The 26831-nt window shown below is 43.4% G+C and overlaps 1 protein-coding gene across 2 annotated transcripts in view; it reads left to right on the forward strand.

Moving 5' to 3' along the window:
- FNDC1 (fibronectin type III domain containing 1) overlaps nt 1-26831 on the forward strand; it is a 69298-nt gene that overhangs the window by 12554 nt on the left and 29913 nt on the right. For both annotated transcript variants that reach the window (XM_065632029.1, XM_065632030.1), the window contains exons 2-8: nt 13582-13791; nt 15543-15641; nt 17463-17577; nt 18776-18963; nt 19615-19722; nt 23031-23219; nt 23927-26296. In XM_065632029.1, coding sequence (XP_065488101.1) covers nt 13582-13791; nt 15543-15641; nt 17463-17577; nt 18776-18963; nt 19615-19722; nt 23031-23219; nt 23927-26296 — 3279 coding nt within the window. The remainder of the gene's footprint in view (nt 1-13581; nt 13792-15542; nt 15642-17462; nt 17578-18775; nt 18964-19614; nt 19723-23030; nt 23220-23926; nt 26297-26831) is intronic.

Here is a 26831-nt window from a genome sequence, read left to right on the forward strand (position 1 = left end):
TTTCCACAAATGACTGATGTAATCCATTTGGAAGGTGTTAAAGTGCCCAAGATGAATGAGTTTTTCAGAGGCTCTGTAGAGTGGGGACATGAAGGTGAAGGTGGCTGAGAGTTGTCAGTTTCTCCCCACAACCCAGCACCCCAAACCAGTACAGAGAAGGTTAGCATTTGTCTCCTGCTTTGAGGATCTGCCGTAAAACATCTCAGCAGCCAAAAGTTGAATAAGGTTTGGAAGGAAATTAGGTGTTTGACTAGGAGTATTTCATTAAATGAAACTAAGCATATTAAGTGAATAATATGAACTAAGCATATAAGGTTTTGTGCTTTATGTATGTGGATAACCACTGCTTGATGAGGTTGGAGTGCAAGCCAGTACAGATAGAGGACTGTGCTGCCTGCTGTGACTCTCTGTAAGTCCAGTCCATATCTCCCATCAGGGTAATTACACACTATGTTTCCTTTAGCCTTTGAAAGATACAGGGCTTCATTCTTCACTTGACTAACTTTGTAACGTGCCACTGATTTTAACAAGGTTGCACTAACGTAAAAGCAGAGCAATGGAGTGAAGATTTAGGTTCATAAGAAGCAATCCAGGTGCACAGCGTAAGGGTGCTGCCACGGTTTAGTTAGCCTCCTAATGAGCAGTGCAATTTTAGTAGGTGTGTTTTCCTCCCTGGAGCTCTATGGCCATACCTGGAGGGAGCAGGGCAGAGGCTGGCTCACAGGGGCACATGCTTTGGCTCTGACTTGCGTCCCCTGCCAACCCACTTCAAAGCCAGCTCAGGCCGCTGGGGCACAGGTAGGGGAACAGTGATGGAGGGGATGCATGACAGCCTGGAAACAATGCTCTCTCTTTTTTACTGCCTTGCCTGTGGCATCCTTTGAGGCCCACCTAGAGGGGAATAGGCTGGCTCACCTGCACGCCATCCATACAGGGGGAGAGGATAAATGTGGGCAGGCTGCAGTACAGTGACTCCCAGAACCAGGCCCTGTGTCCAGACTGGGCAGAGCGGCATCATGCAAGCTTTGTGCTGGTGTCAGTGCTGGAGAGAAGGATATCCATGGGCTTGTCACCCTTCCCATCTATCCATACCTGTGTAGGCATCAGCTCTGGATGCAGAAGTACCAGTTTCATCTTCAACTTAAAGAAGGCTCTGCTTATGTTCACTCGTGTGGAAATCTCTAAAGAAAGCTTTCCCTCAGTTGCAGAGAAAGCCACTGAGATTAAGTCAGTCTGAGCAAATTTTTTCTCTTATTCCGTGTTTTCATGAAACCATCAGAAATTTCAGATAAGCAGAGCAGTGCTAGCACTTGATGTCATTTCTTCCTACTGCCATGGTGGGTTTTCCCATGTGCATTTTTACCAGGGGTCAATTCTTTCTCTTAGAAACACATGTAGAGATTATGGCTCAGAAGTGGCAGCTCTCAGTGTGGGAGTCAGTATGTTTTACAAGAGGGATAATATCCATCCTAGTGCCAGCTCTGTGTTATCTTCCTGCCTTCTGCTGTTGTCATGGACAAAATTGTCATGTTGCAAGAGAATGAGGGTGTTGCTGCTCGTCACAGATTGTGCAGCCAAAATCCTGCCTGGGCTCCAAGGGTCACTCCCATACCCCTGACAGTCTTTGCACTGTTTGGGGGACGAGCAGCAGGCTAGGGCAGCGGAGAGCAAAAGGGAGCCCAAGAGCTTGCAGTGGAAGGGCCTGTTGAAACCCGTGGGTTTTCCCTGGGCACCCGGGACAGATGGATCCTGCCCGTGGAGGCAGATACAGTCACACGTGTGTGGCCTTGGGTCTGCCCTGAGGAGCTGTGGAGTCTCTTAGAGAGATCCTTCTGCCTCAGGAATCTCTCAGGGGTGGTTTCTTCTCCTACCTCCTTCTTCTGCAATCAGAGAGAGCAATGTGAAGTGGGTTTAAAGCCACTTTCTCTCCACTAAGGGAAGTGTGACCTCTTGTGATACCATCAGGCTGCTTTAACATTGATTAAACTGTGCATCCGGGGCCAACGCAGTTAAAGGACCTGGGGTTTGTAGAGGCAGCTGTGAGAAGTGTGCAAGGATGGTGCACACATGCAGGTGGAAGTCAGGGATGTCCCAGCAGACATGTGGCTTCCAAGTATTCAGCACTGCGTGACAGATTTCTGTGGTGTCCAACTCTTCTCTTTAATGGAAGGTGTGTTTTCAATGCCTGATTTGACAGTAAAATATGCATTAAAAAGCAGTATGAGTCAGGTGGCCCTGATTTTAAAGAGGTGACTAACCATAATTGTAAGTCGGGTAGCTTTGTGGCAATGTTAGGTTTGCTCTTTACTTTTCCAACATGGTTTTGAGGTACTGTATGCTTCATTTTAGACTGGCAGAAACACAGAAGTTACCTCACTTTTGAGTAAATAAAGAAAACAAGAGCAAATTGGAGGTGAAAATAATGTGGAGACTACAGTCATGAACACAGAGTGGAAAAACACAAGCTTTGAAGGGGTTCATTTTGTTCCAGACAATGTCTTGTCACAGCATGAGTTGCCCTGTTCACATTCTGATTTTCTCAGGCAAGCTTCCTTCCCATCACTAAACTTCTGACTCGGGCTAGAGAACAGCTTACACAAGGATTATCTAGAGGAAAATAAGCTCAGTTAACTTTATCCTGTGCTTTTGTCGTGTTTGTGACTGCAGTCAGATGAAATTCAGACTTCACCACTTGAAGTACCCTTAGGCTCTGATTTATCTCAGAAATGAGGCTTAAGATGTTGTAAGTCGATATTTGTGCTATTTCTGCAGTTGAATATCCACCAAAGGCAAGGAATACGAGTTTCGTGCCCACTAGGAAAGGTCTGAGCATCACAGGAGCTGCCAGCTGAGACAGCCAGGAGTCCTGTGCAGAGATGCAATGTCAGCATTGAGAAACCTTGGGTGCCTCTCAGGGGAGAAGCACTAATATTCCCTCCTTCATGAGGATAATGGATTGAAGGGATGTGTGTGGAGGAATCAGCTGGGATCAATGGCTTTATCAGGCCCATTGACAGCTCATGCTATTCCTCTTTGTCGTATGGATGGTGTAAAAGCAACAGGTTAGCTTTGCTATAAACTTGTTTTTCTGTTAAATCAGTCAGTCCTCCTTATTGCAAACCAAATTTCCAGTGACAGGCATGATAAAGGACAGGTTCCCACTGAGGCCAGGGAGCTTCGGGTCAAACCAGGAGTACCACAGAGGTCCAGTCTCTCCCTACCCCTTTCCATTTTTAAGCCCAGAAATGGTTAGACTTAAAGTCAGTAAACAAGGATTGAAAGGATACCTGCATATGCATTTGAAACTCACTCAAATATTATAGATTTGACATTGATTTTTTATCAAAAGCTTAAATGCTGTAGGCCTAATTCTGCTGATGGTGCAATCTAATCCAGCTGTGCTCTCATCCCGTTGACTGTTCGCTGGAATCTGGAGGAGCAGCCGGAGTCAGAGTTCGGGCTCTGTCCCGCACGAGAAGAAGAATCCTTTTGTTGTCGGTCGTTTCAGCAGTACGTCTGGCTGATGTGGTTGAGACATGTCAAAGAGAACAATACACCAAAATAAAATTGTTTTTGCCAGATGAAGAACTTCAAATACTTCAAATATAAGCAAGCTAATATCAGGACCTTGAAAGATACAGTGAAGAGAACACAAAGGAAAATTAGAAAGAGAAGTCCTAGCAAGAAAAGAAGAATAACACCAATGAGATGTATCTAGAAAAAGGGATAATTCAAGTGGCAGGTTAAAAAGCCACTTTCCAATGCTGCTTTTGAAGTAGCCAGTTTTAAAAACACTTCTGAAATGGATCTGCCAAATGTCTGTCTTTTTCCATTTTTTGTTTATTAGTGAGTGGAGAACCATTAAAGTTTTTATTACATACGAAGTACATTCTTCACTAAATTTTGCTCCATTTTCTCGTAGCAATTGAAGGTTTTATTGTATAAGGGTTACAGCTCTATGGACCATACTTGATTTTACAGTATATGCTATATCCATCCATATCCATCTCACTGCCTTATGCTTGGAAGTTTTCAGGAGGCCTGGTGCTGGAATGGGTTTCATGTTTCATTCTCCCAGAAGTGGCTGCTGAGTTGAACAGTGGGCTGGAGTTCTCCAGGAACTGAAACGGTGGCCTGATGTAAACCATGTGTTTTGGAGCCCGGGCCGTGCACATTGTGTGGGTGGCAGTGGGGAGCCCCGGGGGCTGGAGCTGTGTGGCCAGGAGAGCTCCCGACCCTCCAGCTCAGTTCTTTGGGACTGTCGGGTTGGGTTTTTTGTTGTCTTGGTGGACCTGAAGGAGCAATGACTTGATGCCTCTTCCTCCAGAGTGGGAGTAGGTTTCCAAATAAGCTAGAGACAGAAGGTGCTACCAAGGTTTCAGCTGAGAGTGCACCAAAGAGCTTTGGATGAACTCTTGAGTCAAAGAACTCAAATGCATGTGGTGGGGAATATTTTTATGTGCTTGTGAGATGAATGTCAGTCTCCATGTGATGATCGGAAGTGAAAAATACATGCTGTAGTAACATAATTATGTCAAATAAAGCAGTCCCGGGATGACAGTTCAAGCCAATGAGACAGACCTGCAAGGCAGCAGGTTTAGAGGGCGCCTCTTTCCCTCTGTCCTCATGGCAACCGGCAAGAGGAGAATGTCCTGCCAAGGAGTGTGCAAACCAGATACGTGTTGTCTCTGCCTCGTGTGTGGTTGCAGTGACTGTGCCTGTCATTGTTTTGAAGCTGGTGTTCTTTGTAGTGCCTGTTCCTCCTGATGAACAACATGGGCACTGATTTCTTCTTGCAGTTTAAAGTTTTTGGCTGTATAATACACTAGTATAGGTAGGTGAGCAACATTGTGATTGGGAGCAAGATACCAAGGGCACAGTCTTCAGGAAGGACAGAAAAATGGACAATTAAAACCCAATAAATCAATGGAAAGGAGTGACTTCTCTTTCACCACATGTAAGTCAGTTCCAGGTCTCTGTAGGTCATAATATAGAAGAGCAATCTGGCACCTTCTGTGCTTCTCCCTTGGGATCCAGCTTTGTTCTGCTAGCTCACAGAGGTGCTTGTATTAATAGTTAATCGTGAGACAATCATGTTCAGCTTGATATACAGACCACCTTCAGTAAGCCCAGAAAATACTAATCTTTAAGCAAAAAATTTCTGGGGAAAAAGGGCAAATGTCCCAAAAACTTGCCAAGGAAAGAAAGGAAGAGGCTTAGTGTCAGCAATAGCAGATACCATAAAGAGGATAATGAAATAATTTGTATTTAGCTACTCCTGTACAACACAAAGGAGAGAACCAACTCTTTAAGTGGAAAACTGTATTTTTAGAACCCGTGAGAAGACTTAGGATTTTATACAACAAATAGGGCATCTGTCAAACTTACTGTCAGTAGATAATATGAAAAGGAAAGATATTTTTGTAATTTCCTGAATACACTGCGTTACCTAGAAGACCTAAGGAAGAGTGTGTGTTGTGGAGAGTAGAAGACAGCTGGTAACTCCTCAGGAAATACTTGGATTCAGTAGGAAGTGCCCTCTGCAAAGATTTTGCCAGTGTTCCTTGTGGGAACTCCAGCATCCATTTGGCATTACTTTTGCAGATACAGCCCATAGTCTTCAGTCCCTGGGTACTGTGATGTTTCTCCTTTCTTCTAGCTCTGAGATCATGTTTTCTAGATCTCTTACTGTGTTTGTAAGTCTCCTCTTGACTTTCTTCAGTGGGCTTGTATCTTTCTTAAAACACAGTGACTGGCTATGGGACACAGTTCTTGCAGCAGTGTGTTTTCACTGCACAGCAGTGTAGAATAAACTCCAACCGATCCAGGTGGAATTATATTGGGTTTTTTTTTGGACAACATCACATTGTTATTTTGGTTAATCCATGAGCAACTACAACCACCAGATCCTTGTCCAGAATACTACTGCTTTGCATGATATTCTCCATTTTATGTTTACTTCTTTGTTGTGTCTTTTTCTGATATTTCCAATGTGTGTTGTCTGTTCTAAATTTCACCTGTGAGTCATATATCTGTGTTTTATATGCATGTATATGTAACCATAGGGAAATGTTAAGCCTGCAGGCATATGCATGTTACTAGAATGTCTTTATTATTATATTTACATCTTATTTTTCATAAATGTTAGTGTTAAAAAGCCTTAAACAATAGAAATTCAGGAAACTTCAAGTTAAAGTTGTAGTCTTATCCCCAAGGCTGCAGTCTGTCCCAGAGGAACTGGAAGTGTCAACTCCTCCACCTGCATTAGAGGAAACAGCCTGCAGTGCTCCTGCAGCGGAGCTCCTGGAAACCTGTTCATGTGGTTGGTTAGTTAAGTAAAAAGTCAGTCAAGGGTAAATGTTAAATTGTTATTATGATTTATGGACCAGCTACCGGGCTCTTTTTCATAGTCTGCAATAGTATTTGGAATATTTTTTGCTGTTAGATACTATCATAGTAAAAGTTTGTACATCTATTGTTTTGGATTTGTCAGGAAAGACAAGGATGAAGCTGTGGTCCCTACAGATGTCCTGGCATCCCACAGAGCTGTACCACTTGCCAGTCTTCTGCCTTGTCCTCCAAGCTTACTGATGTAGAGCCATGAGAAAAATGTCTCATTTTAGTGCATGTGTTTGACAATGGAGACATGAAGCCTGCAGAGCAGGACACAGACTAGTTTTGACTTTGAACATGATTGCTCTGTCATGCATGGGATAAATGGAGGCAATGACCTGGACTGGGGTGTGAGAAGGGGATCTACAATGGAAAGTATTTTGAAATAAAGTTGTTGTGGCCCCTTTGCCCTCTGGCCCCAACATCAGAAGTGCTTCTTAACCCTCCCAGCTTAGTCCTGTGGTGAGGCCAGTCACAGTCAGGGCATCCCCGCACCCTTGCTGGCTGATTTTGCCTGTTCTGTCCCCGCAAGGAACCCCAAAGGTGATATCCCTCTATTACCACCTTTCCTCCAACTCAGTTAAAAGACAGGTGTTGGACAACATCCCAGATGGATGCTTGCAGACCATGGCCACGGCTGTGGTGTGCTCTCACAGCTTCTTTGGGGTTGCTGGGCTTTGTTAGCACCATGATGGTTTGGTCACTGGAGAAGCCCAGACAGGAGGTGTCCAAAGGCAGTGGATGTGAGAGGGAAGGGTAGCCCAAGCTCGGTGGGCTCCCTTCAAAGGGCACTGATACAGAAGAAAACCTGTGCGTGGATGTCAGCAGGAGAATGTGAAGCCTTCAAGAACTCACTGTCGGTTGTTCTTAAATCAAAATAAAGGCATTAAACATGTAGAAATACGTTGCTGAGTTTGGAAAATGCCCTCATCCTACTGTACTTTGCATTCAGAGGACTCTTCAAAGGGAGCACTGGAAACTTCTGTTGATGCTGTCAATTTAATGTATGTCCTTTGGATGCCAGGTAACTCCTCTACAGAGGTATAATAATGGCTTTGCTTAAATCAGACATTACCGTTGGATACTGGTCCTCTGCCCAAAACTCCTGGCTGGAGCCCGGTGAATTATGGCACACTTTCCATTGTGCTTTGCAGGAACTAAACCGTTCCAGTCCCTGCTTTCTGTGCCAAGCAGGAGTATGTGGAAATGTGCTGAGCTTTTTTTTTTTTCCTGCAAGAAACAAAGGATTTATGTGCCACTTGTCTCCACTGCTTTAACTGATTGGCGCAATGCCAGGAGATCTGATGCTGAGTGTATAAATTAGTGGCATTAAAAAAGTTGATCAGCCCACAGAGGGACAAGGTTGACTGTATTATAAAATGCTAGGGGACTTACCAACCCGGTAGATTTGTTCTCCCATTTCAGTCCTGCTTTCTCTGATCGTATACGCGCTTTTGCAGGTGTTAACTGCTGCAATGCTGCAAAGAGCCCTGCTAGACCTAGTACTGTGCTCTGTGCCACGGTTGCTCTGAAGTAAATCATCGAGCCCAGAGTCTTCTGGAGTCAGAGCAGTCAGCAGATCTCGGTTCAGAGGGCCACATCAGCACTGCTTGAGCTGGCTCACCAACTCCAGGAAATATCTTTGCAGAGTGAAATCTTCTCAGGATGGCCCCAATCCAGCCGTCATTGAAGCTGGTGGAATTATTCCCATTTTCTCAACAGAGCTTGGATCAAACCATCAACTTGAAAAAAAATCCAGTAATACTTTGCCAAAGTGACACGGTGCATTAATTTTTGAGTGGAAAACAAGTATCTTCCTGTGATATTTTGTCCATCCTCTTTCTTCTTTATGTTTCTGCTGATGTGGCTTTGGGATAGCTCTATGGAGGTAGGTAGCAGTGGGAATATGTGAAGGCAAGGAGCAAAGCAGCCACTGCTGTGTGGATTGCTGAATGAGAAAGGTAGAATGTTCTCTTTCCCTTGTGCCTGTCAGTAATGGTAAAATGTCATTTCTCTTTTCCTGTTCATGAATTAACAACTGGATTGAAAGCCTTGAGTAGCACGATGGACTACAGAGCTTTAAATGCCTGACTGCTAGTAAAGCTCTGCTTTCTTCTTTTTCTAATATACTCTGTTTCAAATCTGGAGAAAAAAATAAAAGGATGTATCAAAATTGTCCCAATCCTTAAAGCCAAGACACAAAGTGATTTACCTGCTGCAAGATGGCTGAGCACCATGCGGAAAACAACTCCCATTGCAGGCATGAAGAAGGGATGGGTGATCAAGTTGCAAAGTATTTCTGAAAACAATAAACCCTTTTTCCTGGCAAAGGGCTGTCCATGATACAGCCCTTGGTGCATGAACACATCCACCTGAGCGTGGGGCTTTCTCCCCGGCTTCCTTGGTGTCTCCTGCAGGGCAGGCATCCCTTGTTTTTTCTGCACCCGGGGCAGATACCTGTCTTGTTTCAGAAGCTGCCAAACAAAGGCAATTGTAGAAGTGCCCTAGGATGTGTTTGCCACGTGTGCCATGAACCTGAGCGTCACCACTCAAGCAGTTGCACTTAGGAGAGGCCAGCGCAATAGGTTTTAGGAGTGTGGATGTTTTACAAAGGGTCTTACGTCACAAATGGAATTAATTTCAGAGTTGGCAGCTGAAAAATCAAAATGTAATGCTTCTTTTTTTCTATTTGCTTATTCACTATCTTTTTTTGCTACAAGTACAAATGATATCTTCATGGTGGTAGGGCTCAGACACTTATGAGAGTGCACGATATGCAGGAGTGTTATATCCCAAAGAAATAGCTCAGATATCTGGGAACCATAGCTGGCTGAGGTACTTTTCTAGCCCTAGTGATGGGTTTGGGGAGGGCAGCTGCAGGTTGTTCAGAAACTGAGTTGTTCAGCTCCGAAACTGGATTGCTCTTGCAGATTGGCAGTGGTGCAAGGTTATTATCTCAGAGTACAATTGGTTGTGCTTAGGGAGCAGTTAAGGACTTCTTAAGACAAGGATCTGCTCTTTGACGAGGGAGAATGAACTGAGCAGTTTGGCACATTTTGTTGAATCTCCCATACTGTTTTGTCTGGTAAAGCAGCAGTAGTCTCAAATCCAAGGTACAGAGTCAGTCAGTCTCATTTGATGACTAGAACTTAATTTTTAAAATAAAAATAATATAAAACAAACCAACCCAACAATATGAAATAAGCAAAAAAATCTCACCAGTCTGCTGTTGCAGTTTAGACTGTGAAGTTTCTTGGTCAAGTTGTCCATGACAGGATTTCATTTGCCAGCTGGCATTTTTGGCCTTTTCTAATGAAGGCAGTTGATCACTTTCTGATGAGTTCATTGTCTCTAAGCAGATACAGCTTTTCTATTGTAGCTGTTACTTTGCCCATGGGTCACTGTGCTTAGCCTCCCAAATTTCTGCCTGAAGTGAAAAGAGAGCTTGGGAGATGTTTATAGACTATATGACCGTGCCAAATATGTGTCCTCTCTGCAGCAGACCACATTTTATAGGTCCAGTTTTCCAGTCCTGAAGTAATGGCACATAGAAGGAAAATGCAGAAAAGTTCTTGCTGACTAGGGAAGGAAAATGTAAACATTTTGTACCTAGGCTTGTGGTGGTAAATTGAAGTGCTTGATTTTTTGTGACCTCATATTTCAACTACTTTTTTGCACTTATGTTTGAATGGGTTTGAGTTGCTTGGGATATTTCCCCCCACAGTTATAGATTGATTACTAGGGGTCAGTACTTCCCTTTTCTTTTGGAGCTATTTTGTGTTTTCCTCTGCTAGGTAATTGATGAGGCCCTGTGAAGAATTTGTGTGACTTGGCAAGTGCAAGCTGCCTCCTTGTGTGGTTGTTTAGAGGATGTTTTGCCCTCAGATTAGACCTCATGCTCTGGGCTTACATCATTTGTAAAATGTTCTCTCACAGTCTTGACACGCACAGAAACTTTGGCAACACCAGTGGACTTTTCAACTGCAAAAAGTCAATACCGAGGCTTTAATCAGCCCTGCATTTTGGGGGCCAAGATACAGTATACAAATTCCTGCAGCTGTAGTTAATGTTGGATGTCTACACTGAAAAGAGCACAAGAGAGTGACTCTTTCTCATTTTCCAGAACATAGAAAATGATTTGATTTTATTTTAATTTCAGGTAGCTCTTTAGATAAAGTCTGAAGATCTTTACTGGTTGATTTAATTTGGCCAGAGTGGAGGTCTAGAAAACTGTTAAGTCAGTTTTGGAACCAAAAGTGAAAAACTTAGTGATATTAACAGGAGCAAATAGTGGGGAGGTGGGGAAGAATCAGCCTTCAGTTCAATCAAACACTTGGTAGCTGTTCCCAAAATTTATTAGAAAAAAAGGCATTGGGAGTGAATGCATCCGAAGACTTAGCTTTTTCATTGCTACTGATTTGAGACGTCATTCAGAGTTTGTTGAAATCCAGTTGAGTTCCTGGTGTGCCAGAGTAGGTGTTAAATGGAGAACAGACAGCTGCAGTCCTGTACGTTTTTATAAAGGTTATATCTACTGTCTCTGGTAGAAGAAACCACAGGCACTGTAATAGCTGTCAACTGTGCAGCTTTCATTCTGATCCAAAATCTTGTCTCGGGACCTGTTAGAGCCATCTTCCACTGGTGATTCAGGCAACGTGCCCAAGTTTAGACTATTCTGAAAGAGTTCAACGAAGCTGGTGAAGGGTCTGGAGCACAAATCTTGTAAGGAACAACTGAGGGAGCTGGGGCTGTTTAGCCTGGAGAAAAGGAGGCTGAGGGAAGACCTCATCGCTCTGTACAACTACCTGAAAGGAGGTTGTAGCATGGAGGGTGTTGGTCTCTTCTCCCAAATAACAGGCAATAGGACAAGAAGAAATGGCCTCAAATTGCACCAGGAGAGGTTTAGATTGGATATTAGGAAAAATTTCTTCACTGAAAGGGTTGTCAGGCATTGGAACAGGCTGCCCAGGGAAGTGGTTGAGTCACCAACCCTGGAGGTGTTTAAAAGACATGTAGATGAAGTTCTTAGGGACATGGTTTAATGACAGCATTAGGTTAATGGTTGGAGTCAATGATCTTGTGGGTCTTTTCCAACCTAAATGATTCTATGATTCTATGATTGTGCAGTGTTGGAGATAGTCTGAGCAGGAGGTTGGACAAGAGACTTCCAGCAATCTCTTCCAACTTGAATTTTGCCCTCTTTCAGTTCTCCATGGTGGTGCTGTGAATGAAGGCTGTGTGCCTACGTGATCAGTGACTGATGAATGGGCTTTGGAAATCCGTGCTGAGCAACTGCTCAGGAGAGCAAGAAAAAGAAAGTGTGTGAGAGCAGGTGTTTTTTTTTAATAGAGTGCATGACTGAGAATGTTCCTTGAAAAGTGGTCAGGGAGTCTCATGAAAGCAACCATATTTATCGTATAGCAGAAAGCATTTTATTGTTTGTTAAACGCTTAGGACCAGATCCACTGCTGTGATCCAACTAGTGTACTCTTCTTTGGCAACACAAAGCATCTGTAAAACCAGCTTAATTGGCTGATTAATCTGGTTTTATAGCTGTTTCATTTTGCTGGGATGGTGAGGAGCAGCTGGAAGAGAGAAACTGTTGAAGTCCGTGTGTTTAAACTGGTGATATGTCTCTGTGTAGGCAAAATAAAAAGGCAAGGTAACCATGCTGAGCTGTTGCCCAGTGTTTCAGTAGAAAAGCAGGGTTTACTGAGGGTGTGCTGGTCTCTGCATATGTTATATGCCTCATCAGCACTGAAGCCTTGCATTTCTCACAGGGATTTAAGAGGAGCTCTGCAAACAGCTTTGAGGGTCATTATGGTCCCTTCCAAAGGGTAATTTAATAGAAGAACATTTATTGGAAGGGCATAAGAAGATGCAACCTAGTCAGTGGATAAAGACCTGGTCAACAACTTGGTTATAGAAGCTGTCACTAGGCAGCAATATTGGAAAAGGACCTGCTTTCAGTGTACATTAGGGACATGCAGGGATGTTACTTAAAATAACATGTTTAAGTGCTGTCAGGAATAAATATGAACTCCTGAACTGGAGCTGGAAAGAGGGTCTCACTATTGCTCTGACAGGGTGTACTTTGGTGCCTTGTCTTTCATTGTCTGTCCAGGTCTCTGTGGCTGGCAGCTGCTTCTGTCCCAGCCTCTTGTTCTCTTGACATTGCTGTGGTTGCAATAACCGGCTTAGCCAGGGAGTGAGTGGGTTTGAATACAGTGTGTAACCTCTGTGCTGGCAAGTTCATGCAGCCTTGCTCTTGGTGGAATGGCATTGCTAGAAGAGCTGAAGAGAGTCCTACTTGGAGTGTGAAATATAAAACATAAGAGGCAAAAAATCACTGCAGGTGTGGGAGATCTCAGTCCTGGCTGGCACTGCCAGCACCCTTCTTGCTGTTTCTGGCTACTCTGCTTGCAGCCAGCGCAGTAGCATGGTGCAGGTCATATACAATGGAGAATGCCATGAAAACTGATTGCTTGAGCAATCCTTGCATCAGTGTCACTTCTTAAAAGAACGCTGCTAACTTTCCAGCAAATGTAAAAATAAATGACTCACATACGGTACCTGTTACAGTGCTGGATGCTCAAGGGATCTTATAATGGGAGTTTGGGAAGTCAAAAGTTGAAGCCCGTGCAGAACAGACCTGTTAAATATGAGGCTGTCAGAGAGCAGAACCATTAGTGATGGGTTTAGGAGAACCTGCTTTTAATGTGGATTATTTTCTAAAAGAAAGTTTAAAAATAGTGAAACAGTTCTGTGCTTCATTTGACACTGACCTTTAGCACTTGCCAAAAAAATAATGTACTGGTGTGCCCGAACAAGGCAAAGGGGATTTAAAAACAACAACAAAAAAAGGAGAAGATTAAACAGGAAAGCTACAAGTCATCCCCAGCTTCTGGCAGGAGTCCTTGTATTACGATATGTTTTCACTTTCAGTGTCTTGCACCAGTCTGTCTGAAGAGCCTGGGAAAAGACACTATTGAGTATAGTACATCCCACTTGGAAAACTTGTTGTTACTGCAGTTGGGTTTTATAGCAAAACTTAAAAACTGTAAAATTGTACCCTTTATTCAGATGTAATTTAATAGATGTACTTTCAACAGACGTATGTGGACTGTTATACATCACATACTTCATAATAACTATGATGGGTTTTGTGTGTTTGCTTATTTTTTGAAGAGAAGGACATGCCAAACAGACCTCTGAGAGTGCACGCCCAGTCTCCAGATGGCAAGGTATCTTTTCGGTGGAGGCCACCTTATGGAGCAGGCTTCAGGGGTCCACGCAGCAGATCCCAAGGTTACCCCCGTGGGTATGGAGAGAGCAGCCGAAGGATGAGCTACGCTCCGCTGCTGCAGGAGCGACAAAACCAGGAGGCGAGAAAACTAGGTGGGTCGCATTTCCCTGGTCCCATCTAGCTGAGCCGGCACACTTCTGTTGTCCCCTGCGTCTGCCAGGGAATCACAGATCATGTGTTATTGTAGCCATCAAAATGACTTCTTCCTATAAATGAAAATGCTCACTGCAATTGTATTGTGTAACATGTTCTTGACAGAAAAATATGACGACCAGGGTAGAAAGTGTAGCAGAACTTCATGCTGTGTTCAAGAAACACCATGTGCGAATTACTCATATTAATAGTGCAGGGAAGGGCAGGGGAGAAGAGGCACAGCTCAGATTCTCCTTGCATGTGGTGGGGCACTCTTAAGCCTGTTGTTTCTTGTCCTCTTCTTAGACTTTGTGCCTCCACGTTATTTCAGGCCAGTGGAGAAAAAATTATTACCTTAATGAAATGTATCCATGTTTACCATTAAGCCTTTCATGGGCTCCATACTAGACTGTTACACTTGTGTGTCCATGTTCTGTCCAGTTTCTTCATGAGGTCCTGGTCACTAAGGGCTCCTGAGACAGTCAGGTTGGCCTCTTCTGTGCTCCCTGCCCTGCCATGCTGTGATGGTTTGCACTTGTGCCTTAGATCCCATGCCCTTTATTTAAAGGATTTCCCATCAAATGGTATCAATGAGGTTTGCAACAGTTTTATTTCCCTAGGGGCTGAGGCTTTCCTTTCGGGATACTTGTGTCACTTGCCTGTGTTGTGGCTGATCTGTCTCTGCCCTGCTGCCTGAGCTCCTCTAGCCCCAGCAGGCACTGGGTCTGCACTCACAAGCTGTACCTTGGCCCTCTTCCTGCAAGCTTGGGCTGCTCCTTGTTGTTTGGGTGTGTTTGCTCGAGGTTAGGCTTCTTTCTCTCAAAATCTTTCCTCTAAGGCAGAAGCCCGTCCCACAGATGGTCTGATCTTGGGTTACAAAGTGGGTGATGGTTCCAAAATCACACATGACTGCCAGAATTCCTGGCTTTGCAGTGTAAATGTCTATTACGCCCTCTACTTTGTGGGTTTCGTATTAATAGCACATCTTTATCTCTGTTTATCCAAAGAGAGAGAACTTCCTAGTCTCCTTTATAAGTTTTCCCACCTTTTTGTAACAAGAATCTCTTAACTTGTCATCCCTTCTCTAGTGTCTCTTCCCTTTTTTCATCTTTCTGCACACCGCTCGTGGAGGGGCTGCTCTGGCGCCTGTGCCGAGGCGGCAGGGCTGAGACACGTGCGTGTGGAGGATGCTCCTCCGTTCGCCTGATGCCCAGCACGTGCTGCTGCTCTGCAGGCTGAGAGCCTGCCCAGGCAGCACAGAAGTTGATGGAAATTTTGTCTTGGACTTAGTGGGAGTTCAGTACTGTGCTTAACCTTGATGAGAAATGCTGGCTAACATGGTTTGGAGCATCTACTTCTTTTCATCGCTTTGAAACGATGTTTTTTTAAAGAAGGAGAGCAAATGTTTTTTAAATAGCGAAATTGTCTAGAGAGTAACTCAAAGCTGAATATAGGACTCTTTTAATGTGGGTTTTTTCATGTTAATAATTTGCTTTCCTACTTCTAAAATACCAACTTTACTGTTCTAAACTGCATGTATATCGAAACCTCTGACATAAATGCCATGTATCTTAATAAACTACCTTTCAAGGAAGTTTCTCCTTTTGTATCTCAGTAATGAATAAACCAGAGTTCTGCCTGAAAAGACATGCCTTTTTTTGCAATGAAGAAAGGTTACAGGGAAGCCTCTTTTTTGTCCCTTCATGTACAGCCTCTGAATCAGTTCATGTGGTTTCACTGCCATCAAGGAACTCCCAAGGACGGAGCCAACCTGTCTATAGGTCATCTTTAACTAAGAGGAAAGTAACAGGTATGTTTCTTTCACATCTGCTGTCAATTCATGGAGATAGAGTTGCGATTTTTAGACTGTAAGCCTTTTGGTGCTGGAGCTGCTAAGTTTTTCTCTGTGTGTTGAAAAGCTTGGTGGATATCTCTGATTGCTTCTCTAATTCAAGCAGGATGAATGAAGTAATACAACTCTGCAGCATAGTTGGCTGGGTTTCTGTTGTTGGGTTTTTTTGTTTTGTTTTTTAGTCTCTTTCTCTGTAGCTATTGGTAGATGTTATGCACTACAGTAGCCACATGAGAAGAGTTGGTCAAATCGAAGCCAGGACCTCCACAACAGTATACCTTCTTGTCAGATCTCCACCCCTTTTTCTGAAGGGTTGATTTTCAGAAGACTAAGACTGGCCACCGAGAGTTTTCACTTTCTTTTGGAAAGAAAGCATAACATACTGCTGCCAAGGTTAAAAAGGATGAGTGAGATTCCAAGTCATCTCCATGCCAGCTTTCTCACCCCCTCACATTGTGATGAGATGCCATGGGGGTGGCAGAGTGTTTCAGATATTTTGATGGTGATGGATAACACCTTGGTCAGAACTAGGAACCATGGTGTATTGAAATCCCACCTCACACCTTCTCTGGGAAGGTCATGCCATCCACTTCTCATGCTCACTTTCTCTCTTCAAAGGCTCGCATTGCAAAACTTTGTGAATAGCTCCCCTAAGCCACTTGAGAGTAGTAGATGGGTCCCCTCAGCCACTTTTGAGTGGTAGCTGTTTGGCTTGGAAAACTTGGAATTGTCTGAGAACCTTCTGCTTTAAACATCTGATTGGTCTTCCAGTGAAATGTGCTTCCCTGCCGCCTGCCTTCTGTGCAGGCAGGGCTGGTTTTCGTGGTAACATGCGAACCCCTGCAGAGAAGGGCGATCTTTTCCTGGACTTCAGTCGTATATCAGTAAGATCCCTAGAGAATGAAATCATACTCTGGAGTTTGCTGGCCTTTTTCCTTCCCTGAGACATCCATATTTTTTCCAGTGTTACTCTTCTGTGAAACTTGGGCTGGAAAGTTGCACTTAATGCATTCTGTGCCTCTGGGAGACTTGGGAATGGATGCTCTGGCACTAATAGGAAGAGAAATAAATCTTTCATGGGTGGTACGTAGGCTATATTTGAAAAATTGATGGAAAGATAGAAAAATGAGCCTCATAAAAATTAAAAACCTCAAAAAATCAAATTAGTTCCACTTAATTTCAAAGTTTTGTTAATTATTTGGAAAATATATTCTGATATGTCAGAACAGCCTGCTTCAATTATTTTATTTTTTTCCTTAAAATAGTACCTTATATACCATAAAAATGGGAAAACTGAATTCAAATAATGTGTTTGAAGCACTCAAAAATGTAAAATATGCAAGAATTCTATCTTGTGAAGAATTTTTGACAGTCCCTGGTTTTATTTGCCTTCAAAATGAAACAAAATTTTAAAATATCAAGATTTTTCATAACGCAAAATTTCTGCCCTCCAGGCAATTCTGGTAGTGAGTTTGCCAGAGATGATGAATGTCTGTATGTTAATAAGGCATTCACTGTAACTAACAGTTTGGGGACTGATAGAATATTGAAGGACTGTAGAACATATTTGTACTCTGGTCTTGTAAGCAGACAACTAACAGAAGAAATGGTGTTTCCATAGGGTACTATCAGTAACCAGTGTACCTGTTTTTACACTACCGCTGTATTTGTTATTCATCTGTGCTGTGTGTGTATTATGACATCAGTTGAAGACAGTAACTTTTTTTTATGAGAACTCCAATATTGTTATTGATATGTTATTTTGTTTTGCCATTTCAGAGGAGGAAGAGATGGAGGTGGCACAAGACATAACTGTTCGAGTTATGTCCTCTCAGTCTGTGCTCGTTGCTTGGACAGACCCACTGTATGAAAAACAGAAGGTTGCAGCAAATAGGTAGTTAGCCCTGTGTTTTCTTTCTGAATGCATACTGAAGGCTAACTGCTACCAGTGCACTGTGGATTGCTTTTGTATTTGTTTATTTACTTACAGTTGGTTTGGAGAATAATTTAGCTTAGGGTGTAGGAATTTGCATGTCCCTAGCTATGGCAGCAGCTGATAGGCGATGCTTCAGAGAAGCTGTTACAAACCTGACATATGGGTGTGGGGTGATGTACCCTCCTGGCCTCTCTACACCCTGGTCTCTAGTATTTAGAAGTCTGTGTAAGTACTGTGCTACAGGGGTTTAGGTCTCTTCTGAATGTTGTCAGTACCAACCAGGGGTATTTTTACTATTCAGATGCTGGTGTATCACCACGGTTGGCAAATCCCCATGCATGCGTGGGGAAAGAAGGGCTGGGAATGGGGCATGGACCGCAGAGAGGCAGAGAGTTGTCAGAATAGACTACAGCTTCAAGATGACCAAAGTGCAAGTGAAGGAAGCATCTCCCTGCAATGGGAAAGACACCCATATGTGTCCCTGCCGTCTACTGAGCAGGTCGGCGTCTCCTGTGAGGGGGAGAGAGCTCGGCTCGCAGCAGCGTGTCACAGCAGTTGGAGACCAAAATAAACAGAGAAATGGGCTGGAAATTGCCAAAGGTTTGGAAGTGATGGATTGTGTTGCTCAGTTTGGGAAGATTGAAGGGCTGTGCAACGTGGGACTGAATCATGCCAAGGGGCACAGCAGGAGAAGTGATAATTTCAGATGTTCTTGGTTTCATTGTGGAAGCGGTTATCTGGGCAGACACGTGGGAACCGAGCTGCCAGCGCTGCTCTGGGAGTGAGGGGCTCTCAGCCATCCAGCCGCGCTCACAGACGTAGGGTGGTGGGATGGTGGTGTAGAGCCCCCCAGGATCCATGGCTTAGTTGGGAAATCCCTGTGGTTTCCCCTCAGGGAGAAGGTGTTTTGAGTTAGAGGCTGGAAAGATCAGTCCGTCCCTTGGAGCAAAGGCAGTCAGAGTCCATTAAAGGAAGGCAGATGCTTAAAAGATGCTGGCTTATGGTGGTGGTGGTACTTTGTTGTTTGTGTTTTGGTAGTTTCCCCTGGTAAGCCCCAGCAGGCTTGCCAAGCAGAAAGCGGCCCCATCTCTCTCTGATTCTGTTAATTCTAGGTTTCAACAGGTGATTTTTTATTTTTGTGTGTTTCTAATCCCAGACAATACAGTGTTCGCTATCGGGAAAAGGGGGAATCAGCAAGGTGGGATTACAAGCAGGTGTCCAACCGGCGGGCGCTGGTGGAGAATCTGCTGCCTGACACCATGTATGAGTTTGCTGTCCAAATCTTGGAAGGAGAAAAGGAAGGCAAATGGAGTGTGTCCGTTTACCAACGGACCCCAGAGGCGGGTATGTATTCAAAAGCTCCTTGGGGTGACACAGGTCTTAGGGTTTAAGCTGTGAGATAGGGCTGACTTGAGGGAAAGCCAGAATAAGTGTTTCCCTGTGGCAAAAGAGGGTCAGGGACATGGGAAGAGCCTCAGTCCTGCTGCCTGTGTCCCTGCAGCAGTGCCCTGGCCAGCACACCAGGGCTGCTCTTGTTTGGTGGGAACAGGGCGAGATGGTTTGGGTATTTCTGGGGGACAGGTCAGCAGCTTGGACCCCTGCAGCTGGATGTGCCTCTTCCTTCGGGAGGAGCGGCCTGACTGCTGTCTTCTGTGGGCAGCGAATTTAAATCCTGCCTCCACTACGGAGAAGCTATGGAGCCCCTTTGGTAGAGGGAAGTGGTCCATAACAACTGAATTACCATGTCATTTGAGCTGAGTGACGGTAGCAGTCTCGTGCAGACAGCATGTTCCTGAAAGTATGGAATAAAATTTCATGACAGAAGTCTCATACAGAGATGTAATACAGGCACACAGGGACATGAGCCATGTGTGTGCTTCACATTTATCTTTGAAATGGCTTTACAGGAATTTCTGCTATGAGGAGAAGGAGCAAAAGTTGTATGCTGTGTAAGTCAGCTTTTCTTACTTGTTTCTGCATATGGCTATTTCACAGCTCCTTCCAGCGCACCCGAAAATTTGGATGTTTGGCCACTAAAGGGGAAACCAACCTCTGTAGCAGCATCCTGGGATGCCCTCCCAGAGAGTGAAGGAAAAGTCAAAGGTAAGTCTTCACTGTAGTTTTTTAGCCCCCATCAGGGAGCTGTTCTTCTCAAAGCCAGACTGCTACTCTGCAGCAAGCTGGAACTAATGACAGTGCCAGGATTTTTTCACCTATTAATGGCTCATACCTGTGCAAGATTTTCTTGTTTCCAGCCCAATGTCTTCGCACTGCCACTGGGAAGCCGTCATCACCGTGTGCCTGGGATGTCACAGAGCTTCCCGGGGTGTCACACGTGCACTCTGACCTCTTCTTCCATTAATAACCAGGTCGAAATGGAGCTGAAGAAGGAAGTTTCCCAAAGGATTTGTAACACTTAGGTGAAGAAGGAAAACTGGGGTAGTTGCCAGAAAAGTGAGTGGGTTTATGTTGTGTTTTATTTCTAGCTTACTGCAGAAGGAAAGCCTCAGCTTAAGAAGGAAGTGCAAATAGTGATGTCAACCGATATCACACGTAAGCCTTGTGTGCTATAGTGTTATTGTACACAGTTATAAATCTAATTTTTCAGTGGATATTTACTTGCATAGGATTAAAAAAACAAAACAAAGCAACACAACTTTCTGGGATTTTTTTTTTCCCTTTTCCCTCTGAAAATGAACAGGCTGATTTTTTGGCCACTCCCGTTCTCCAGTGGTTGACTGGATTGTGTTCTCGAGTTACAGAAGTTACACAAGTTTCTGGAGGTGCCTGATCAGCACTGCAGCATCTCAGGATTTAAAAAACCTTTGGCCCGGAGGGAAGTGTACCGTGTCTGCGTACAAGACCTGCTTTTTGTGCTCTTCAGGGCTGCAGTGGAATTCCTTCCTCTTTGAAGTCAGTAGGAGTCTTGCCAATTGCTTTGATGGAGCTGCAATTGGGTCCAATAATTATTATTTCTTAAAGTAGGGTCATACAGGGACATTATCTGAAATTTCAAATCTGCTGCTAGTTTTGAGCTGTCTGTAGCCCTTTGTCCTTTTTTGTCTGCTGATCTTTAGATGGTTCATCCAAGGCAATAACTTTAAAGATACCTGGTGTTCAAGGGCTGAACTCTTATACGTGTCCAATATATAATTGTTTTTCTTGGCTATGAAGTGTTATGGGAGAGGTCTTATTTTTAAACGAAATGCATGACAAAAAATTATATTTCTACTGGCTAAATGAAACAACCGAATTAGCACTTCGTAGTTGTTTTGATAGCACGTAATAATCAGGATTTTTTGTCTTTTGGTCCTTTTGTTTTTCTACCCCATCCTTTTCTATATTTATACCACATATTAAAGTAATGGGAGAAAATATCCTCCAGTAGCCATTTGAGTGTTACCAGAAGTTACAGCAGTGCCTCTTCAACTAAAACAACTCCTGTGTATTTTAAAACAAATGAAAAACAATCCAAAGCTTACTGTGCCTTCTAATACATTGGTTTTTTTCAATTGAGCATTAAATGCACTTGTATATAAAACATTGATGATTTTTTTAAATTTTGATGACCTATGCATGGCTTATTTCTTAACACAATGAATATGGCCTTGTTTTCAGAAAAAAAAAAAAAAAAGAAGTTCCTGTTTTTAAAAGTGTGATTATGTTTTAAAGTTTTCCCATCATGGCACTGTGACTCTTCAAGTATTATTGTGTTTCTTTGTGTGGAGAGAGAAAACTGGCAGTGCTTGGAATTTATTGTCAAAACCCTGTTTTGGTCCAATACCCCAGCCTCTTACAGAGGACTGAAAAGGAAACTTGCACATGTCTGGGATCTTCCCTGCACTCCCTGAGAGTGTGATGGGAAGACTCCTCTTCATGCCTACAATTACTCCTATAGGGGTGAAATTTCTCCCAATACAGAAAGCTAAGACAGAACACGGGTACCACAGTAATCCTGAACTGAAAGGGAAGAGCAGAGTGAGTTTCTTAAGTGGCCAGAAGACCTTGGTTTGCTCCTTCTGCAGTGGCTACAGTTAAGCATGGTGTGTCAGGTTTTGATTTTGATTTTGTTGGACAGGCGTGCTGTTGCTACCATTTGGTAATATGCAGTGCTGTTATTTCCTGGTAGAAGTGTCATTTCTGAATGAGAACCTCAGTCATCCAGGCATGAATTTTACCTACTGGCCTGTAGATTACAGTTAAAACCCCTCCAAGCAAAGACTCAGCTGGAAACACTTATATTTGACTGCAGTAATATTGTTTCCAAGATTAAAGTAAGTAAAGCTTTGGTGTTTTCATGGGGATGTCCCTTGGGCTCCAGCATGGCTGAGGAATGAGTATACGGCTTTTGGAGATGGTAGAGTTTCACCACAGTGAACTGGCAGAGCTGCTTTTGCATGACTAGGGTCTCAAAGTGAAGTGCAATTGTAGCTATGTCAAGGCTTTGTTGGAAATGTAGGATAAGAAAGTAATATTAATGAATAATGTCACTGGATTTTATTACTGACGTCTTGAATGATAATTATGAAAAACCACCATTTTGTTCTTCCAAATAATTTTTTTGAGAAAGAAAATTTTTTAACATTCTTATTTGCCCTGGACATAGCTACAGCCAGCAGCACATTTGTGTGCTGTCTGCCATTGTGAGCAAGTTATGTTTTGGAAGAATATTCTCAAGATTATGTGATGCTGGTTGCAAATATGTTGGTAGCTAATCAGTTAGTTCAAAATTTATCTTTTTCTTGGGAAGTCTAAAATCTGCTTGTGGTCATGAGTATTCTGATTTTAACAATCTGCACTGCCTAATATTTGCACAATCTTTCAGACTACATTTCCATAAGCAGTAGGACAGTATGTATTTTCCTGGCAATATTTGTACGTGTTTCCTGACTCCAGTGAATTTTCTCTGTGTAGATTTCTTCTGTTATTTCTGATTCAGGGCAGTTAACTTTTTCAGAGGACTCATTTTTTCCCTTTATTAGTCTGTGTCCAGAAACAAAAAAAGGTCTCCTGGTGCAGCACACCAAACCATTCAGTAGTTGGTGCTGTAACTTTCTCATGTCCTCCACACCTCTGGGTCATCTGGCTCCTGTTGGTGACTCTTCAATCTGGTGGGCATTGTTGTTAATGTGTTTTTATGAAGGTATAGCTAATATATTCTGTCTCAGTCTTTAGGTCATTGATGTGATTTGGTTTTGTCTATTAAGATGAACAAATGTTGAATTTAGCTACATACACGTGTATATATATCTCTCTCATGTCTTTATACTCCAGCTGTCGACTCGGCGTGCATTGCTGGTGTATTAATTTTAGTAATGCACGTTCTAATTCATCCTACCCATACAGTCTGTCTGCTGGAAACGGGACTGTTTTCAGTTTCCTCCTTCCAACCGTCTGCCAAATCATTTCAGAATACATTCTTTCATACGCCCCGGCTCTCAAGCCGTTTGGAGCAAAGTCCATCACCTACTCTGGAGCTACAACATCAGCCATAATAGATGGTCTGCAGGCCGGGGAGCGCTATATTTTCAAAATTCGTGCAGCAAACAGGAGGGGACCAGGTCCTCAGTCTAAAGCCTTCAGTGTTGCCATCCCAGCAGGTGAGCATCAATCCATGCACCAGTTGCATAGTCTGCCCATTCTTGCCTTGGTCCCAGTTATGTTCATTCTTACCAGCTTTTCTTAGCTTCCTCTGCACTCCATCTATCTCATAGGATTTTACTTCATTAATACTCTTACTGCAGCATGTAAAAAGACATTTTATAGACATTTTAACATTTTAAATAAATGCCTACCATACTCTATTTCCTGCATGAAAACACAATGTGCTCTTGTTGTCCAAAGGCCAAAGAATACAATGCTTTGGGACTTTGGTTGCACTATTCCTGACAACTCCCACTTGTGAAAGTCATTTAAACTGGCTTACTCAGGTACTACTCCTTGCATTTCCTTCTTGCCAAAGGGATGCTGTTGTGGGGACAGAAGATTTGCTGAGTTAACTAAGAATGTGGGCAACAGCCTTAGATGGAATAATGCAGCACCCTGCCATCAACATGACTAAGCTCTGTTGAAGATTTGATTCCACTGACATGATGTTGCAGTCCCTGTTCTTAGATGTTTGATTTTAATTGCTCTAAGTTTTACCCAAGTCACAATAATTCCATGTAGGCAAGTTAATGTAGAAATAATTATTGTCTCACATTGTCATAAGTTGTCTTGTTTCTTGCTACCTGGCCGGTTTCTTCTTTTAGTCATTTTTTGTGCTTCTTCTGTTGTTATGAATAAACAATTTTTTTTCTCTCCCCAGCTGCTCATGAGGATTCAGTTGCTCAGCAACAAACAAATATTCAAGATAATTCAAAGGCTAAAAAACCTGGCTCATCTCCTTCTCAGGCTTCCTCTGTTTCTTCAAAAGTCCAGCCATCGCTTTCCTCTAAGCAGTCATCTGTTCATTCACCTAATGTTAGTGATAAAAAGAATCTTCTTTCTGAATATAAGAATAAAATATTGTCTCGAGGAGGGGTTCTAAGTAAATCTCAGTTACCCTCTAGAAAGACAGGTGAATTGCAAACTGATCTCCAGTCCACTGAAGTGACAGATGATCATGATTCCTCCCAAGAAGCTCCAACAATGCCACCAAAAGCCCAGGATCAGAGGAGGATTGTTAGACCCTTGTCCCCTAGTCGGCCAGTCCACCCTGTCCCTGCCTCAGGGAGGACCCCTGTTCGAACCCACACATCAGAGGTGTCACGACAGATGAGCACAGAGAAACATGAGCCACCAGCATTGTTACCATCATCATCACAACACTCTTCTGCCTTGTCTATTCCTAAATACACAGATAATGAAACAAAGCATCTGAGGCAAAGCAACACTAACGTGCCTTCTAAAACCTCTTCCCATTCTCTGCCTGCCAAAAATAATGATCTTGCAGGTAATGTGGAAGAGAAGCCAGACCCCATGCTGTTGAAAGCATCTTCTAAAACTTCAGAGCCTAGTCGCCTGGCTTTACCATCAAGCCGGCAGTCTGCTATCTCTCATGAGGTTGTCCCAAGCCATGCCAGTAGGTCTGGTTCTCTAGGTCATTCACATCAACCCCTTTCCAAATCAGCAGATTCCCATGCTCATGATAGCCATGATGAGTTTGACGGTGAGGAAGCAGAGGACGGAGCAGAACAGCCCAGTTCTAGGTCACAAGAAACAAGGCTGCCCTCAGGCTCCAGTTCTCGCACGTGGAAGGATTCGAAATTAGCTGCAGCTGCTGTCTCATCAAGGTCTGCTGTTTCTGGTCATGCTTCACCTCACTCTCGCTTCTCCACCAGTGCCAAATCCGACAGAAAGGATGCTGATAAGAATTATAGGGAAGACTCACAAGACACAAACCCCTTATTTCCTTCTCTACCCTCCTCCAGGCAGTCTTCTTCAGGAATCTATTCCAAGAGCCAAAATTCTCAGATCAGTTCTGACTCTCACCTCAGAAGGACACATGGTGAAAAATCAGCTCACTTTGACTCATCAGAACAACAAAGTCGAATGGCTGCTCCAGAAAAGCATTCGCTTTTGCAATCTTCTCTTTCCAAACATAAGCCTGAAGAGCAGGACAGTCAAGAGGTAAAAGAAACCCTTGCTCGATCAAAACCAAGTGTATCTTTGCCTAAAAAGACATTGCCCTCTAATCTTCCATTGGAGAAGACCTCCCGCTCAGAGCCTCTGCAGATGGCTCAAAGCAGTCCTTCCTTACTGCATTCAAGGGGCCGGCGCCTCCCATCTCACATCTCATCCCAGAGTAATGAAGAATTGCAGGAAGATGATGATGATGAGGGTATAACAAAAGGCACTGACAGAGCAAGCAGCCACTCTGTGTTTCCTAAAGGTGTGTCCTCTTCTAGAGGATTACCTGCATCTTTCTCTCAGGGAAGCTCAAGCTCATCTCTATCAAAGCAACAGCAGCCAGATTCTCAGGTACCTTCCTACAAGCCAAAACTTACTCGGCCAGACTCCAGTTCTGCCAGTGATACAGCAAAAGACAATCAGTATAATCCAAGGTTGTCATCCACTTCTTCGAGACAAGCTCGTCCTTCATTATCTACTCACTCAATGGTTGCTACAAGAACAGTGTCCCAAACGGAGAAGAAATATGGCCTATTGCCCTCAAAAATGTCCAAAGCTGAAGTTCCTCGAAAAGTTCCTTCCTCTTCTTCATCTAAATCTCATCAGTCAGTTTCTAATGAAGAGGACGATTATTACGATGAATATGATCAGAAAGAAGTTGAAGACAAACCCACAACTTTGGCAGCAAAATGGTCCCCTTCCGTTTCCAGAGGTAACAAAAACACATACGATGACAGTACAAGCAATAAAAGAAAATCTATGGACACTCTTCTACCTCACAAAGTAAGCTCTGAAGAGGAAGAGAAGGAGAAAACTCCAACATTAAAAATATTTTCTCCCGAATCGCCAGGAAGCTCTGCCATAACATCACGGATTACTCAGTCCTCTAACAAGCATACTCCATCTAAACCAAGCTTTGTTTGGCCACGTTCTTCTGTATATACGACCACACACACTGTTTCTCCAACAGTTTCTTCTTCCACTTTGTCCCCTCGCCAGCGACTACTGAACTCCAGGCTACGGAGCCCTTCTCAACGGCAATTTGTTAGACCTCCTTATAGACAAGGTATCTTGTCTTTGTTGTAGTAATCTCACTGAATTGTGTTTTTCTGAAGATCATCAGTTAGATGCAAAGTCCTCCATCAGAATGCAGGTTTAGTTACTTAGTACAATGTATTACTTTTTATTTTGGTGGTTCTCAGGGAGCCCAGTTCTTGAGGACATTGGCTAATCAGTGCAATGTGGTGTCCCAGACCTTTGGTCCTGTGGTCTGCTCTGCACAGGATCCCGTGGTCCACAGAGGAGATGACAAGAGTTAGGTACTAAATTGGAAAAAGGGCTATGTTCCTTATTGAGCAATGACTTCACTGAATGCTCACTGAATGCTCACTGAAAACACATTTGTGCTCAGAATAAGACAGCCTCTTGGACATATCGCTCTTCACCACATGGATTACTAAAAGGCTTTTGTAGGTTATATAGTGCTACCTTGCCCACACCTAGGCAGTAAGGTGTTTCCTCATGCTGTCCTGGCATTCTATGTTTTCTTTAATTAATTTTTAAGCCACTTTCCTCTTTTTTTGAAGTGACAGCTCAGAGTT

The sequence above is a fragment of the Caloenas nicobarica genome, chromosome 3, assembly GCF_036013445.1.
Source record: "Caloenas nicobarica isolate bCalNic1 chromosome 3, bCalNic1.hap1, whole genome shotgun sequence".
Lineage (NCBI taxonomy): Eukaryota > Metazoa > Chordata > Aves > Columbiformes > Columbidae > Caloenas > Caloenas nicobarica.